Source organism: Paroedura picta, chromosome 14 (genome assembly GCF_049243985.1).
Source record: "Paroedura picta isolate Pp20150507F chromosome 14, Ppicta_v3.0, whole genome shotgun sequence".
Lineage (NCBI taxonomy): Eukaryota > Metazoa > Chordata > Lepidosauria > Squamata > Gekkonidae > Paroedura > Paroedura picta.
The window spans coordinates 31195593-31209313 of NC_135382.1; the positions used below are offsets into that span (position 1 = coordinate 31195593).

At 45.4% G+C, this 13721-nt stretch overlaps 2 protein-coding genes across 8 annotated transcripts in view; one reads left to right on the forward strand and one right to left on the reverse strand.

Moving 5' to 3' along the window:
- ANKRD27 (ankyrin repeat domain 27) overlaps nt 1–13721 on the forward strand; it is a 59082-nt gene that overhangs the window by 4698 nt on the left and 40663 nt on the right. For 2 of the 7 annotated variants that reach the window (XM_077310583.1, XM_077310590.1), the window contains exon 1: nt 9680–9817. The exons of 2 other annotated variants lie outside the window; for them this stretch is intronic. The gene's annotated coding sequence lies outside the window, so the exon portion shown is untranslated. Of the gene's footprint in view, nt 1–9679; nt 10078–13721 lie in introns of those variants that run through there. 3 more of the 7 variants (XM_077310585.1, XM_077310589.1, XM_077310587.1) reach the window with 3 other exon arrangements.
- Nucleotides 1539–9237, reverse strand: RGS9BP (regulator of G protein signaling 9 binding protein). The gene has a single exon (XM_077310592.1). The coding sequence runs from the start codon at nt 9235–9237 to the stop codon at nt 8527–8529; it is 711 nt and encodes a 236-aa protein (XP_077166707.1). The 3' UTR covers nt 1539–8526.

Consider the following 13721-nt stretch of genomic DNA (forward strand, 5'->3'; position numbering starts at 1 on the left):
CTTACTCCTAAGTAAGTAGGGGCTGCCTTTGTGCACTAAACATTAGAGAATCATGAATCTCACCCCTAAAGCTCATACAGCGGTTCTGAATAGTCAGACTCATACAGTTCTTATTGCTTGGATCTGATACTCTTCTGTCCCAGCATGTTCTTAAAAACGTTCCCAGCCTTGATGACTTCAGCAGAGAAAAAACCTAAACCTTCATTAACTCTAAAGTCTTGAGTAGCACCCATACGTGGGATTTCCCGCCCCCCCCTTGCAATGTGAAAATACACGTGATAGAACTTCAACAAGAAGTTTGTCATCGTATTCTGCACTGCGAGTTCGAGTTTTATTTCTTATTATTTTGTTGCTTGCCTGATGCACCAATGTACACAAGATTTATAAAGCCGTCCATTCTTCAGTAATCCCAGTTGTACTGTGTGCTTACCGCTGGCTCTGTCCGCACATGCGTAGTGCTGTGTTACTATTCCAACCAGCCCTCAGCCTGCATTAAAAGACTAACATAATCGTATTGAGAGAAAGCATTTAGAGAGCTATAATCCAATGGTCTTCCTGAATGACTTTTATATAATGAAAATCTGTGAAGGGTAAATATGTTGATGAGCAGCTTCACAAATATTTATTTAAATACAAATTAATATTTGACTTCTTTTTTAAAAAAGGTCCCAGCTTTCTAGCTGAAAATCAAAAACTCTTGGAACTCATTTGAAGCACTCATCTGTTGCATGGCTTTCCCGATTATGTTATTTTGAATCTTAACCCTGTAAACAAGAATATTTTCACCATTCTTCAATCCCTCCTCCTGGTTATGACGTGCCAGGTCCCAACATGACCAAAACCGGATTAAATATTTGTGCCTATTTAGGTTATGCGTACATTTACATTCCAAGACCTGGCTAGAGCCTGCTTGCTTTCAGTAAGAGAACAGCGGGTAAAGCCGTCCCTGAATTCCTTATTTCTTTCTCCTCCACAGACTTACAAAATGATTTTGCTAGTATATGTCCTGGTGTACTGAATGTGTAGAGCCAGTGTAGAATAATATCTTGCTCTAAGCACTTTTGCACAAGTACCATTCATGTCATTAATCTCTATGGAACCTCCAAGTATGTATGATGTAGCTGTAACAGATTTCAGACAAATAATTTTGATCCTATATGATACCTATAATATAGATATGCTAAGAAAATGGAACCTGTAATCCTTTATCCTTAGAACTTAGCATATTGCCCCTGCTGTATATCTAACCTTGTATCACTCTCTGGGTATTTATAGAATTAACACCATTAAGTTTTGGGATCTCAAGAGTTTCATACTTTGGCCTTGCAGGCATACAACAAAGTTATTCTCAGGGCATATACCAGTATGAGGAATTTACAATTACTCTTTGATCTCATTCAATGTTTTGCCTTAACAGTGAAGAGCTGCATTTGAGTTATTTGAACCATCTAAGCGATTCAGTATGGAGTGTAACTCTGTTTGATTGATAAGCTTATGCCCAGGCATCTGTCATTTTTTTTTAAACACTGCTCCAAATAGAACGGCAAGTTAACAGAACAGACTTTATTTTAAATAAACAATAGCAACGGGCTGGATCCCAATAGAAAGCAACATTCTTACACAAATATAATGGTGCCAGCTTATTGCAAAAACTTAACACTTCCACATTCATCTTAAAGTGTTTCTGTAACACAGATTAGGGGAGGAAATTGGAAATAAAAATAATATGTGTGTTCCCCCCCCCCCTTTGTATTGAATGCTTATAACTGCTGGGCTACCATCACAGTCCAAATACCCCACTTTGTCATACTCTGTAAAATACCGTAAAGTTTGATCTGTAAAAAACAACATCTTATTTACAAAAACGATTCCTCCCTGTGTTTTCCAGTGGAAATATACATTCTTAACAACAATAAAAATTGGTAAGGCTGCAAATACAGGAGAATGATCAGGCTTAAAAGAAAATTAAAAGTGGTTTCAAACTAACCTTTGAATTAATATGTTTCTCTTTACAATGTATTCAGCGGATCAATAAATGATGGTTCTAATGGCTGCACCACTCTTAATGCCTTTGTTGATGAGCTCTTATTTCTAAGAAAATGGTCAACTATAAAATAGTTCAACAATTGAGGTAGGCCTGTGGAAGCCCTAGGACTGGGGACACATGCCAGGCTTCCATTTTGTCAGTGGCAAATAACTATGGATTTGGTGAATTGGATGGCCTAAGAACTCTGAGTACTAACAATCGTTTAAATGTATTCCAAGTTAGTTTTCTGGAGAACTGTTACTATACTGCTCTACGTACACAAAAACATCCTTCCAACCCTAGGCAGTTTGTCTTCTGTTTTTTTCTTAAACGTAGGGAGATAGTTATAAAGGAGGACATGTTGTCCATCGTCCTCCCCGTGCTTTTCATAGGTTGCAATCCTAAGAACACCCTTTAAGAATTGGCCTCATGGAATAAAAGACCTGAACAGACCTGCTCAGGTGTTCCAGCCCTGTGCATAGCAAAGTGCACCTGCAAAATGGCCACCTTTTATATAATTGCCATATAGGTTCACCTGATCACCTTAGTTAACCATAGGCTATACAGCTGTGCCAGTGTCACATTGTACATGCAAGTTATACTGGGCATGCCTGGGAGATTAATGTTGGGGACATTAGCTAATTCGATGGTGACAATCCTGCGTCACTCAAGTCTATCTTTAAAAAAGACACTCAAGTCTCTAGACATTAACTTAAGCCCAGATGATAGTCGTGATGTTCTTGAGGAAGAGACAAGGTAATGAGATGTAAATTTTCAGGGTGGCTTAGGAAGTCGGAAGTATAAATCAGGGGCTGGCTAAAAAAGAAAAGCATAGCCCCACGTATTTAAAGGAAAATAGCCCAAGTATCTGTTCTGAGCAACTAGCTTGAATTAGTCACAGCAGAATGAAGAGTTATCTGTCCAAGCAATACTTTTTTCAGTCACAGATTTACAGAGAACACCAGTTGGATCACTTCCAAAAAAATGGGGCACTTCAGAAACCTAGAAGCACCTTATTGCTCAATGAGATTTTCAGGACATAAACTAGGCCAGTGGTTCTCAACCTTCCTAATGCCACAAACCTTTAATACAGTTCCTCGTGTTGTGGTGACCCCCAACCATAAAATTATGCAAGTGTTTTTTCACAGAAATTAAACCGAAACTGACCAATGGCATGAAGATTCATTGGTTATAATAGTATATAAATTGTACATAAATAGGCAGACACCTTCAGGAGGAGCGGCACCATGGCAGCACTCCCCCCCCCCCAAGCTGCCATGACCCCTGTGAAAGGGTTGTTCAACCCCCAAAGAAAGGGGTCCCGGCATCCAGGCTGAGAACCACTGAACTAGAAACAAGTCATATAAGCGCCCCCGCCCCCCATACACTTACGCTGCTTTGGGTCCCCATTGCGGAGAAGGACAGGGGATAAAGTCAGTCAGTAAATAAATAAAATATGCTCCATAAATATTGATACCATGGCTAACACCATCCTGAACACATTTAAGTTTAAAACTCAACATGTTCAGAGGAATGCAGACCCTGCTGACTGATACTGACAGACTGTTCCTATGAATGGTTACTCAGAAGTAAGCCTTACTGTTCTCAGCGGGGTTTATGGAGGAATGCAGTTCTGCTCCCTGATCCTATGCCAGTGTATACTTAATTTATCCCACATTTCAATGCAGCCTGTGCACCTTTGCACACTTACGTGGGAGTAAGTTCCATCAGAATCAGGGTTGTACGTATCCAGGTGCGAAGATGCTAATAGAACTAGCATTGCAATCCTAAATACAGTAATTCCTTTGGGATCAATAGGACCTGGGGTTAACATACTTCCCTTAAATTAAATATCTATATTCTGCCTTTTTCTTTGGATTTCAGGAGGCTAAAAATCCCAACGTACAAAATGCAATAAAACTGGGGGAAACAGCAGTAATAATATTAAAGTACTCAACCATTTTGATTAGTAGTTCAGTGCCTTTACTTCAGAATGATTGTGCTTAGTTTGTTGATTGTAAGATTGCTGTTGTTGGTGGTGGAAAGTGCCATCAAGTCATACCTGAATGACAGGAACCCTGTAGGGTTTTCAAGGCAAGAAACATTCAGAAATGGTTTGCCATTGCCTGCCTCCACATCACCACTCCAGTATTCCTTGGAGGTCTCTCACCCAAATACTAGCCAGGATTGACCCTGCTTAGCTTTTGAGATCTGAGGAGATCAGGCTATCCAGGTCAGAGCAGATACAAGCTTAGTGATGACTAATAGTTTGATCTAGATATAGGCTTGGAACTACCAGGAGGTTTCTGGTAGAGAGAGAGAGAATTTCACTGACCTCCCCCATAGTGCTCTGAAGAGGGGGAATTCTCTCTTCCCCAGGCTATAGCAGAAACAGGGAGGTGACGACATCGCGCTGCAGAAATGAAAATTTCCCTTGTCTGAAAAAAGCAATTATTGGATCCAAGCCATAATGAGCTACAATTGGACCATGCTGGTCAGCGTAATCTACAGTGATAGCAGCTCTCAATGGTTTAGTGCTGTATCACCTAAAATCATTTAACTGGAAATGCCAAGAATTAAGCTAGAGACCCCACGGACCACGTGGCTTGCATTTCTCACCACTAATCCAGGCACAGAAGATATGTCACCATTGATAGAGAAAGTAACACAAGACCTTAATTTAAACCCAGGAGTCTGGATTAGTCTTTTTGATTTCATACATGTAATGTTGGCAGAGTGCAGTTTTAACCTGTCTCTTACTTTGATTAGTGATCTCAGTCTTTATGAAGAGCAACTGCAGAAATGTGTTTTATGTGCATTAACAACAGAGCAGATTCCTTCTAAGCAGAGTTACGCCGTTCTAATGGACAGAAGAGTTTAACTGCACTTTGGACCGCACTGTAAATTGCTCACTTGCTGCTTAAGAGTTAAGGGGAAATGCTACTGGATAAGAATTCTGTATTTTAAAATGTCTATATGGTTTTGAATAAGAGTTACTTGCTGAATAAGCTCTCTTCAATAAGCAATTTTGACTAAAATGCAGCTCTTCAGATTAAAATCTTTATAAGCAGGGCCTTTCCTGCGTAGGAAGAGACATTTGCAGTGTACTTCATGTATCCACTGTAAATAACAGATTTATATAATCCATAAAGAAATGCACTTCAGATATAATATCTGAGTTGGAAGCTGATAAATCTCAGGTCATGCGTGTGTTCTGTGTGTGCCTTAGAAAGGAAACAAAAACTCTCATAAGGTTTACATTCTTTACACTTATAAGACCCTCAGGTATCATGGGCCTCCTCTCAGCTACTGGTCCAAATATTGCCATCCAAGTCGCAGTAGGGTATGTCAGTTATAAGACTGATTCTAATCTTCTTGAGTCCTGCAAGGGCCGAGATAAATCCCATTAAGAGATGAGCATGTGCAACTTGAGGCCAAGCATGTACTATAGAACCAAAGGGGAGATTGAACCATACATGTTTCGAATGGCCTATGTACCTAACATGTAAATTACTTTTAGGTCCCCTTGATGCTTCAGTTAGAATCATAGCATAATAGAGTTGGAAGGGATCTCCTGGGTAATCTAGTCCAACCCCTTGTACTATGCAGGACACTCACAACCCTATCACTCATCCACTATAACCTGCCACCCATTTGAGCCTTCACAGAATCAGCCTCTCTGTCAGATGGCTATGCAGCCCGTTTAAAAATTTCCTAAGATGGAGAACCCACCACCTCCCGAGGAAGCCTGTTCCACTGAAAAACCGCTCTATCAGGAACTTCTTCTGGATGTTGAGACGGAATTTCTTTTGAATTAATTTCATCCCATTGGTTTTGCTCCGTCCCTCCGGGGCAAGAAAGAACAACTCTGCTGCATCCTCTATATGGCACCCTTTTAAATACTTGAAGATGGTTATCAAATCCCCTCTCAGTCATCTCCTCTCCAGGCTAAACAGACCAAGCTCCCCCAATCTTTCTTCATATGTTTTGGTCTCCAAACCCCTCACCATCTTTGTTGCCCTCCTCTGGGCACGTTCCAGTTTGTCTACATCCCTCTTCAACTGGGGTGCCCCAAACTGAACACAGTACTCTAAGTGAGGCCAAACCAGAGCAGAGTAAAGTGGTACCACCACCTCCCGTGGTCTGGACACGATACTCCGTTTGATACAGCTCAAAATCCCATTCGCTTTTTTAGCCACCGAGTCACACTGTTGACTCATGTTCTTGACATGAGTGGAACTTAATTTCCCCGCAACAGTGCTCATAACCCAAGATCACAGTGTAACCCCAAAGGTGCTGTCTGGAAAATGTTCAAACAAAAGGATGTGAACTTAATTTGAATTACTTCTGAATAAACATGATTAGCATCTTCCTTACTGATTCACCAATTGCAGCGTACCAGCCATGAAATCCAGAGAAGAAGTACAGCACACTCTTGTGTAGTCATTAAGAAATTATAACAACCCCAACATCTGAGGCAAGATTTTTCCTCTTTTTGTCCTTCTTTACTGACTGAGCCACCCTAGTAATGTGGTTTCTTCATTGCTGAACAATTCTGGCTGTCCCACCCTGTCACAGTACAATATTTTGGATGTTGGCTCAGTCCAGGAACCTGAGGGAAGGATTTGGGAGTCCCCTTTGACTTAAACTACTTCAATGGCACTCAAGGCATTTTGAAATTCAAAAATAAGAAAATATTTTATTTAACAAAGAAGGGAAAGGTCAGGTGAAATCAGGGGCTGAAAATTTCTGAGGTAACTCGGTATGGATAATTCTGAGGTAAAATTAGTATATACACAGACTTTAGCTCTTCTGTTTCATGTTAATGAAAGATTTTTAAGCTTTTCACAGTGATTTAAATCTACAATAAGAGGCTCTTGTTCCAGCGTTTTCCACTTTGAGTATTCTCTGACTCATGGTTTCCAGAAGGCTGGTACAGTCTTTCCAGTACCCAAACCTTTTTTCTTGAAACACCAGCACTCATCTTGAGTTTTAAAGGTTTCTAAAGGCAGTTTCTAACCACATCAGATCAGGGATCTCTGCACTCTTCGGAGCTAACTCCCAGCTTGACTGGGTATGGAATCTTCTTTACCAAGAAAATCTATCCCATTTCCTTTGCCCAAATGGGAGTCTTTGTCTACTTCCCAAATTTCCTTGCCAACTTTTCTCCCAATTCTCCTGTCTGTGTTAAAGCGGTCTCAGCCAGGACTGAATTCTGAAACTTCTCACCTAGGTTTGAAATCATCCTCTGCATCCAGTTCAGAAATCTTTATCTGCTCAGCTGATGCTAACCAATCAGAACTCCTGGAACCCCCTGTCACTCAAGGCTCTCTGGCTCTGTGAAGAATTAACCCTTGACCCTCTTTTATTGGTTTACACAGCACTTCTAAGCTTTCAAAAAGTGCAGCCTGCTACAGAAATACACCCCACTGAGGCAACCTCCAGTTATTATGCAAGACTTCAACTTTAAATTAGACCGATGAAGCAAGTAACAAATACACACAGTTGGAAGAAAACCTTACTGAATACAGTGTGGCATACCTTCTGGTAAGGATAGTCAAGAGTGTAGCACCTATGGCCTGTAAATCAAAGGGAGTGGAACCCCCCCCCCCAGCCTGTATCCCTCCCAAGCAATGGGATTATGTGTTTTAACAGTGAGCTGGAGCTTTGCCCTAGAACACATAATAAAACAGGGAATTGAAACCTGGATGTCTTAAGATCTTTATAACTGATGTTTAAATCCATCTCTCTGCAGACCTGGATTGCCATGCATTCATTTCTCAGCAAGTACAATTCAGGTCTGGTCACCACTAGGTTCTAAACACAGATTCTCAACTTTCGCTCCAAGGAATAAAAATTATATGATTGGTTACTTCCTTCTGAAGGAGAAGAGATTTGTTTTTTCTCAGGACTCTGCATCTTTTATGCTGGCCGGAAGGAAACTAAATAAATTCCTGAAGCCCTTTCACCTTGCTGCCCACCTTCAAATCCGGTGCCGTTGATAAAACAGGGACCCAAACTGCAGCCAATTGGTGAACATTTGTGTTTAGTTACTGAGAATAGTCCTCTATAAATAGCAGTCAAATCCCTGCTCTAGCAGGCAGTTTTAATACCCACATATTATTAACCACAAAGAGCCCAGCAAGCAGACGCTCGGCTCAATCCTGGGCATGTCTACTCAGAAGTAAGCCCCATGTCATTCAGCCGTGATTACTCCCAGGTCAATCTGCACCGTGTGGGTTCCCAACCTCCTTCCTGGGAGCAAAAGAGGGGGTGTATCTCGTATCAATTGTTCTTTGAAGCTAGAATATTGCCAAGAAAACTCTTTCCCCACAGCGCCTAGGGTCTGATCGGGCACCACCTTCCCAGGCCAGCAGGGAAGCCCTCCACTCTGGTACATCCTTGGCTCAGCAAAAGCCTCAGGGCCTGAAGCCCCTTACCCTCCGCCCCTGCCCGAGAAGGGGGTAGGGAGGGAACCATCTGGGTCTTGCAGGTCCGCCTTAGGAGAGTTTGACCACGCACACCGCCAGGACGATGGCGACCAAGAGGACGGCGGTGAAAACGACGCCGGCCAGCACTTTGCGGGTGTTGCAAGGGGCCTTGCTCTCCACTTCGATCACGCCCAGGGAGGAGGCGGCCACGCTGATGGCCGAGTTGAGCTCGGCCCCGGGGTCCTGCTTGGCCTCCACCGTCCACTGCGGGACGTTGACTTTCATCTCCATCTCGTACATCATCTCCCCGACTTGGTTGATCTCGTTCTCGAGGTCCTTCAGGTCCACCACGTCGATGTTGCGCTCGGCGTCGTACTTCATGTTCTGGACGCTCATGGCGCGGGCGGCCACGCCGGAGGTGCCCCCGCTCATGCCCGTCTGCATGAGGTGCTTCTTGGGCACGTTGAGCGGGAACTCCTGGCCGAGCTCGAGGGCGCGCTTCATGTCGGTCTCCAGGATCTCCATGCAGGAGGTGAAGAGCACCCAGAGCCGCTCGAACTCGGCGCGGTCCTCCTTGCTCACCGCCTTGTCCCGCAGCGCGGCCGTCAGCTTGTTGCGGTTGGCCACGGCCAGCTCCTGCGCCTTCTGCCGCGTCTTCTTGAGCTCCTCGCGCAGGTTCTGCGAGTCCGACGTGCCGCCGACGGTGAGCACCAGGTGCCGGTAGCAGGCGGTCACCTTGCTCAGCGCGTCCAGCAGCGCTTTGCACTCCTCCTTCACCATGGCGGCGGCGGCGATGCGCCTTCTCCTCCTCGCCCTCTCCGCGGCTCAAGGGCCGCTTACTCGACGGCCAGCAGCAGCACCGCCGCCTCTGGGAGCCGTCGCCAAAGCGCGCCGCGCATGGCCTTCGCCCTGTCCGCGCCGCTCACCAAGCCGACAAGTCCGGAGGCATAGTCTGCAGAGGAGCGCGGGGCGCGGGAAAGTGCCTGGCCCGGCGCCGACGGCTCGCCAACATCTCCGGGGGAAGCCGCCTCGCCTTCGCACCGGCCGCCAGGGAGACAAGTTGCACGGCAGCTCCCTTTGCAGACGGCGGTCTCCTTAAGCGCGCGCCTCCGCCTCGCCTCGCCCGCGTTAAATAGCGCGCAGCTGGCCGCCTCTGGCGTCGTCACATGCCCGCCGCCCGGCTGCCCTCGCCACCGCTGGCCGCGCGTCTGCTTCGGGCTGCGGCCCCGCCTTCCCGGGCGAGCCTGCCGAGAGCTCCGCCTGCGCCGCCTGCTGATTGAGGCGACGCGGCCCGAGTGCCTGCAGGGGAGGCCGCCGCATTGGCTCGGCCGCCGGACACAGCCCGCCCGGCGAGGAAGAGGTAGGGCTTGCGCGCAGGGCCACAGCGCCGCCGCTGCTACTGCTCCTGCTCCTGCTCCTGCTGCTGCTGCTGCTGGAGGGGGGCGGGCGGAAAGCGCCGGAGGAGACCTTGCCGCTCGGCCGAAGCGGAACTATGTCCCCCTCGTGAGTAAGTAACGGGGAGGGAAGGGCGCCCGCGCCCGTCAGCCCTGCCTGGGGAGCCGCGGGGGCTCGGGCCTTTCCGGAGGGGTTGTCCGCCTCGGCAGCAGAGAGGAGAGGAAGGTAACTTCGGTCCTTTTTTTTGGGGGGGGGGGGTGTTTTTAAGAGGTTTGCGGCTGTTTTTATTCCCCCCCCGCCCCGTCTATAAAGCATTAAGGGGCTCAGGGACTCCGCCGTCGAGCTCTCCAAAGGAAGCCAAGGAGTAAGCGACTGAGTATCTTTAAGAGCAGGGGTGTTGGCTCCGCTTGACGACGGCTTTTCTCCTTGGAACCCCTGGCGTGGGGACCGGAGCTGGTGGAGCGTTCGTAGGGCGGCGCGCTCTGCTGCCCGTGACTTCTAACCTTCTCTGGGTTGACCAAAAGGCTTTTGCAAAGGAATGTCAGGAATTCTTGCACTGCGGTTCCTGTCCACGGGAAATGGGGGCTTCGGATAGCCTCTTAAACTTGTATTTTGTTGGGAAATTTGACTGGGGAGAGGGAAGGGGTGTGTGTATTACTAGCCGTCTGTCTGCAGGGCGAAGCACATTTGCCCTGCTTTTTAAACTGTTTATGAGGATGTAATTTCCTGAAAGGCCAAATCGCTTAAGTGGCTGCAGGCACAAACTGAAGGCTGCAATCCAGTGTGATTCAGCAGGTCTGGTTTAGCAACTAGGCAACCCTATGCGATCTGACCTTATTTACTTAGGAGTAAGCCCTTCAGAGTGGCATTTCCTCCTCCTTGGGAACTACCAGCTGGGCTTAAGTGCCTTGAACATTATGGTGTTGTCAAACCATGACTCAACAAAACATTATAATTTGGGGGTGGGGGCTCTGTGGGAATATTGCTCTTTTGTTTTTTTTGTCTAAGTAGCTTAAGTGTGAGGAACAAAACACTTTCTGTAAGGAGCTGCCATCCGGATCCTATGGGAGTTTGCTACTTTAGCATATAGCTTAGTAAGAAAAGTTTAACCATTTCAAGGACCCAATAGGAATAACAAGCTTCATTTATATGGTAACAATTTGGAGGAAAACATAGTGAAGGAAATAAATATGTCAGAATTGGAGATTGATGGGCAGATATACCCTTAATGGTGGAACGCCGAGAGTAATTAACTGAAACCCTGCCATTACAGTCCACCCATTTTCTCTCAAGCTATAGCACTTTCATCTATGATGTGGTGTGATTGGCTGTGTAGAGTTATCTCCTCTGTCTCCAGACCAGAAAAATACATTCCAGATTACACTGCATTCTACTATTCATTATGTTACATTGCAATTTACTATTTGAATCAATTATTCCAAATGAAAAAAATAAAAGAGGGTGTATGGCCCTTCTGGGGTATTGGTGAGAATATAGATGTAAGGGCTGAATGAGGTTAGCACATGTAGTGAAATAAGAAACCAATTTCCTTGTTAAGTTCTGTGGATTCCATTGTTTGGAGTTTAATAAGCTGCAACTCAGCTGCTTCCCTCCAGTCTGCTTCTGAAGTCCCTTTGTAAAAAAAAGAGCTACTTTCAGTCATCCATTAGATGCCTGGAAGTTTGTTCTTCTCCAGGTTTCTCAGTCTTCTTGTTCTTGATGTCAGATTTGTGTCCACTTCTCCCTTGGCGTACGGTTTGACCTGTTTGCCCTATGTAGAGAATGAAAGGGCATTGCTGGCATTTAATGGCATATATAATGTTAGCAAATTTAATATATTTATTATGTTTGTATACCACCCTCCCCTAAGGCTCAGGGCGGTTCACATGGAACATAAGCGTGTAAATAAGTTTGAGATGGTGTGTCGTTGATGTTGTTAGGTCCTGTTGTTTTGCCATCAGCTCACAGTTGACTTATGGAGACCCTGTAGGGCAGGGGATCATGGGAATTGTAGTCCATGGACATTTGGAGAGCCACAGTTTGACCATGCCTGCTGAAGGACTTCTGTGTCTTTCTCCTGTTTCCTGTAAACCGCCTTGAGCCCTTAGGGAGGGCGGTATATAAATATAATAAATAAGGCATAACACATTCAGAAGTGGCTTGCAATTGCTTGCCTCTGCAAGCAATGGTGATCTCCCATCCAAATAGCAGCCAGAGCCAACCCTGCTTCATTTCTGAGATCCAACGAGGACAGCCTAGCCAGATTAGGACACCACACACCTAGACTGTGGTCCTCACCCACATAAAAGCTGGATTGAATTTGGTGCTTTGTTGGGGATCTGGTGTTCTGGGTTCTAGTATATAGGACAGCATTTCATGAAATGCTTGTGTTTCCAAGAGCCACGCTCGTTCTGCGCGAGGTAACCAAAACAACATAGCGAGCATAGTTGTTCAATGAGAAATGCTTACTCATGCACAAGGCGCTTTGGAGTTCACATTACAAAGTGATACTGAATCAACCTGGGCTGAACAAAACAGCCTTGTAATCTCTCTTCTCCCTGCAGCCTTGCAATCTCTCTTCTCCAAGGTCTGAGATCAGACGGAGTGCTGCTTTTGTAGTATGTTACTAAGGCGGAAAAATTGCCAGTGATTTTGAAAGAAATCAGGGTGCTGTGTCAGTGCCACATTGATCCTTGCTGTTCCTGGTGGGCTTGCAATGTGCCTATCTTGTGCTGGTCTATGAAGCTCTACAAAGGGCTTGGGTAGACCTAGGTATTGTTGGGGGAGCTAGAAAGACTTAAATCTTTAGGGAAAAGATTATACATTCCTTTATATGTTCGGTAGAGGCTATAGTGCATGTTTCAGGGGGATACAATTAAGCTATGGCTTCGTGCCCAGTTTTTCAGCCTTACATGCAGTCTTACAGAAGGCCCCATGCATAAGCAGTCGGTATGCCTTAGAAAAGACAGCCATATATCTCTTTTGAACTTCTGCGCATTGTTCTCTGCATGCCTGACTTGTAAAATCTGGTTTAAGTTAAACAGGAGTGTATATGTTTGTGTTCCTGCAAGGTTAAAGAATTCACCGCTTCGCTTCACCTTCTGCGGTGACTTGGCCTACACAGAAGCCAATCCTAACTCGTTTGGACAGTTCTGGGGGAGGGGGGGGTAGAGGGGATTGTAATTGTTGCTAGGGATGATTAAATTACCTGGTTGGCATGCACCTTTGGCTTGCCGATATCCACATTCGAATGGGCAAGATGATTTACAGTTGAGTGTTTTCAATGACGCTTGTTATGTCAGGGCTAGATGAAAGCCAATGAGCCATTATTAATAGTTTACCAAATCAGAAGCTTGGAGAGTTGTCAGATTTGAAACCCAGATAAGCAAAGGGAAAATATTACGTTTATCTGCTGTGGATTGCAGAACCGCTAGGTCACCTCTCTAGAGCTTGGTGGGAGATCTTGTGGAATTATATTGTTCAGACATCCCACAACTGAACATACTTAGTTGCATTAAATGTGCTCCTTCGTTCCGTCCATTTAATTAGAATGGTGATGAGCTGTAGTGGTTGGAGCATTGAAATAGGATCTGGGAGACGCATGCTCTAAATTAGGGTGGGCAAACTGTGGCCACTGGCAGGGGCTCGTGGGAATTGTAGTCCATGGACATCTGGAGGGCCACAGTTTGCCCATCCCTGTTCTAAATCTTGGCTCTGCCATAGAAGCTTGCTGGGTGACCTTGAACTGGTCAGGCACCTCAGGGGGGTTGTTATAACTATAAAACAAAATTATGCTAGATCCCCATAGGGGAGAACTTTGGGGGGGGGTAATTGTAGTAAATAAATAGAATGTCAGAACAGTGAAGCAT

Coding starts and splice junctions, on each gene's coding strand:
- RGS9BP (XM_077310592.1), bottom strand. CDS start 9,237: ATGGTGAAGGAGGAGTGCAAAGCGCTGCTGGACGCGCTGAGCAAGGTG.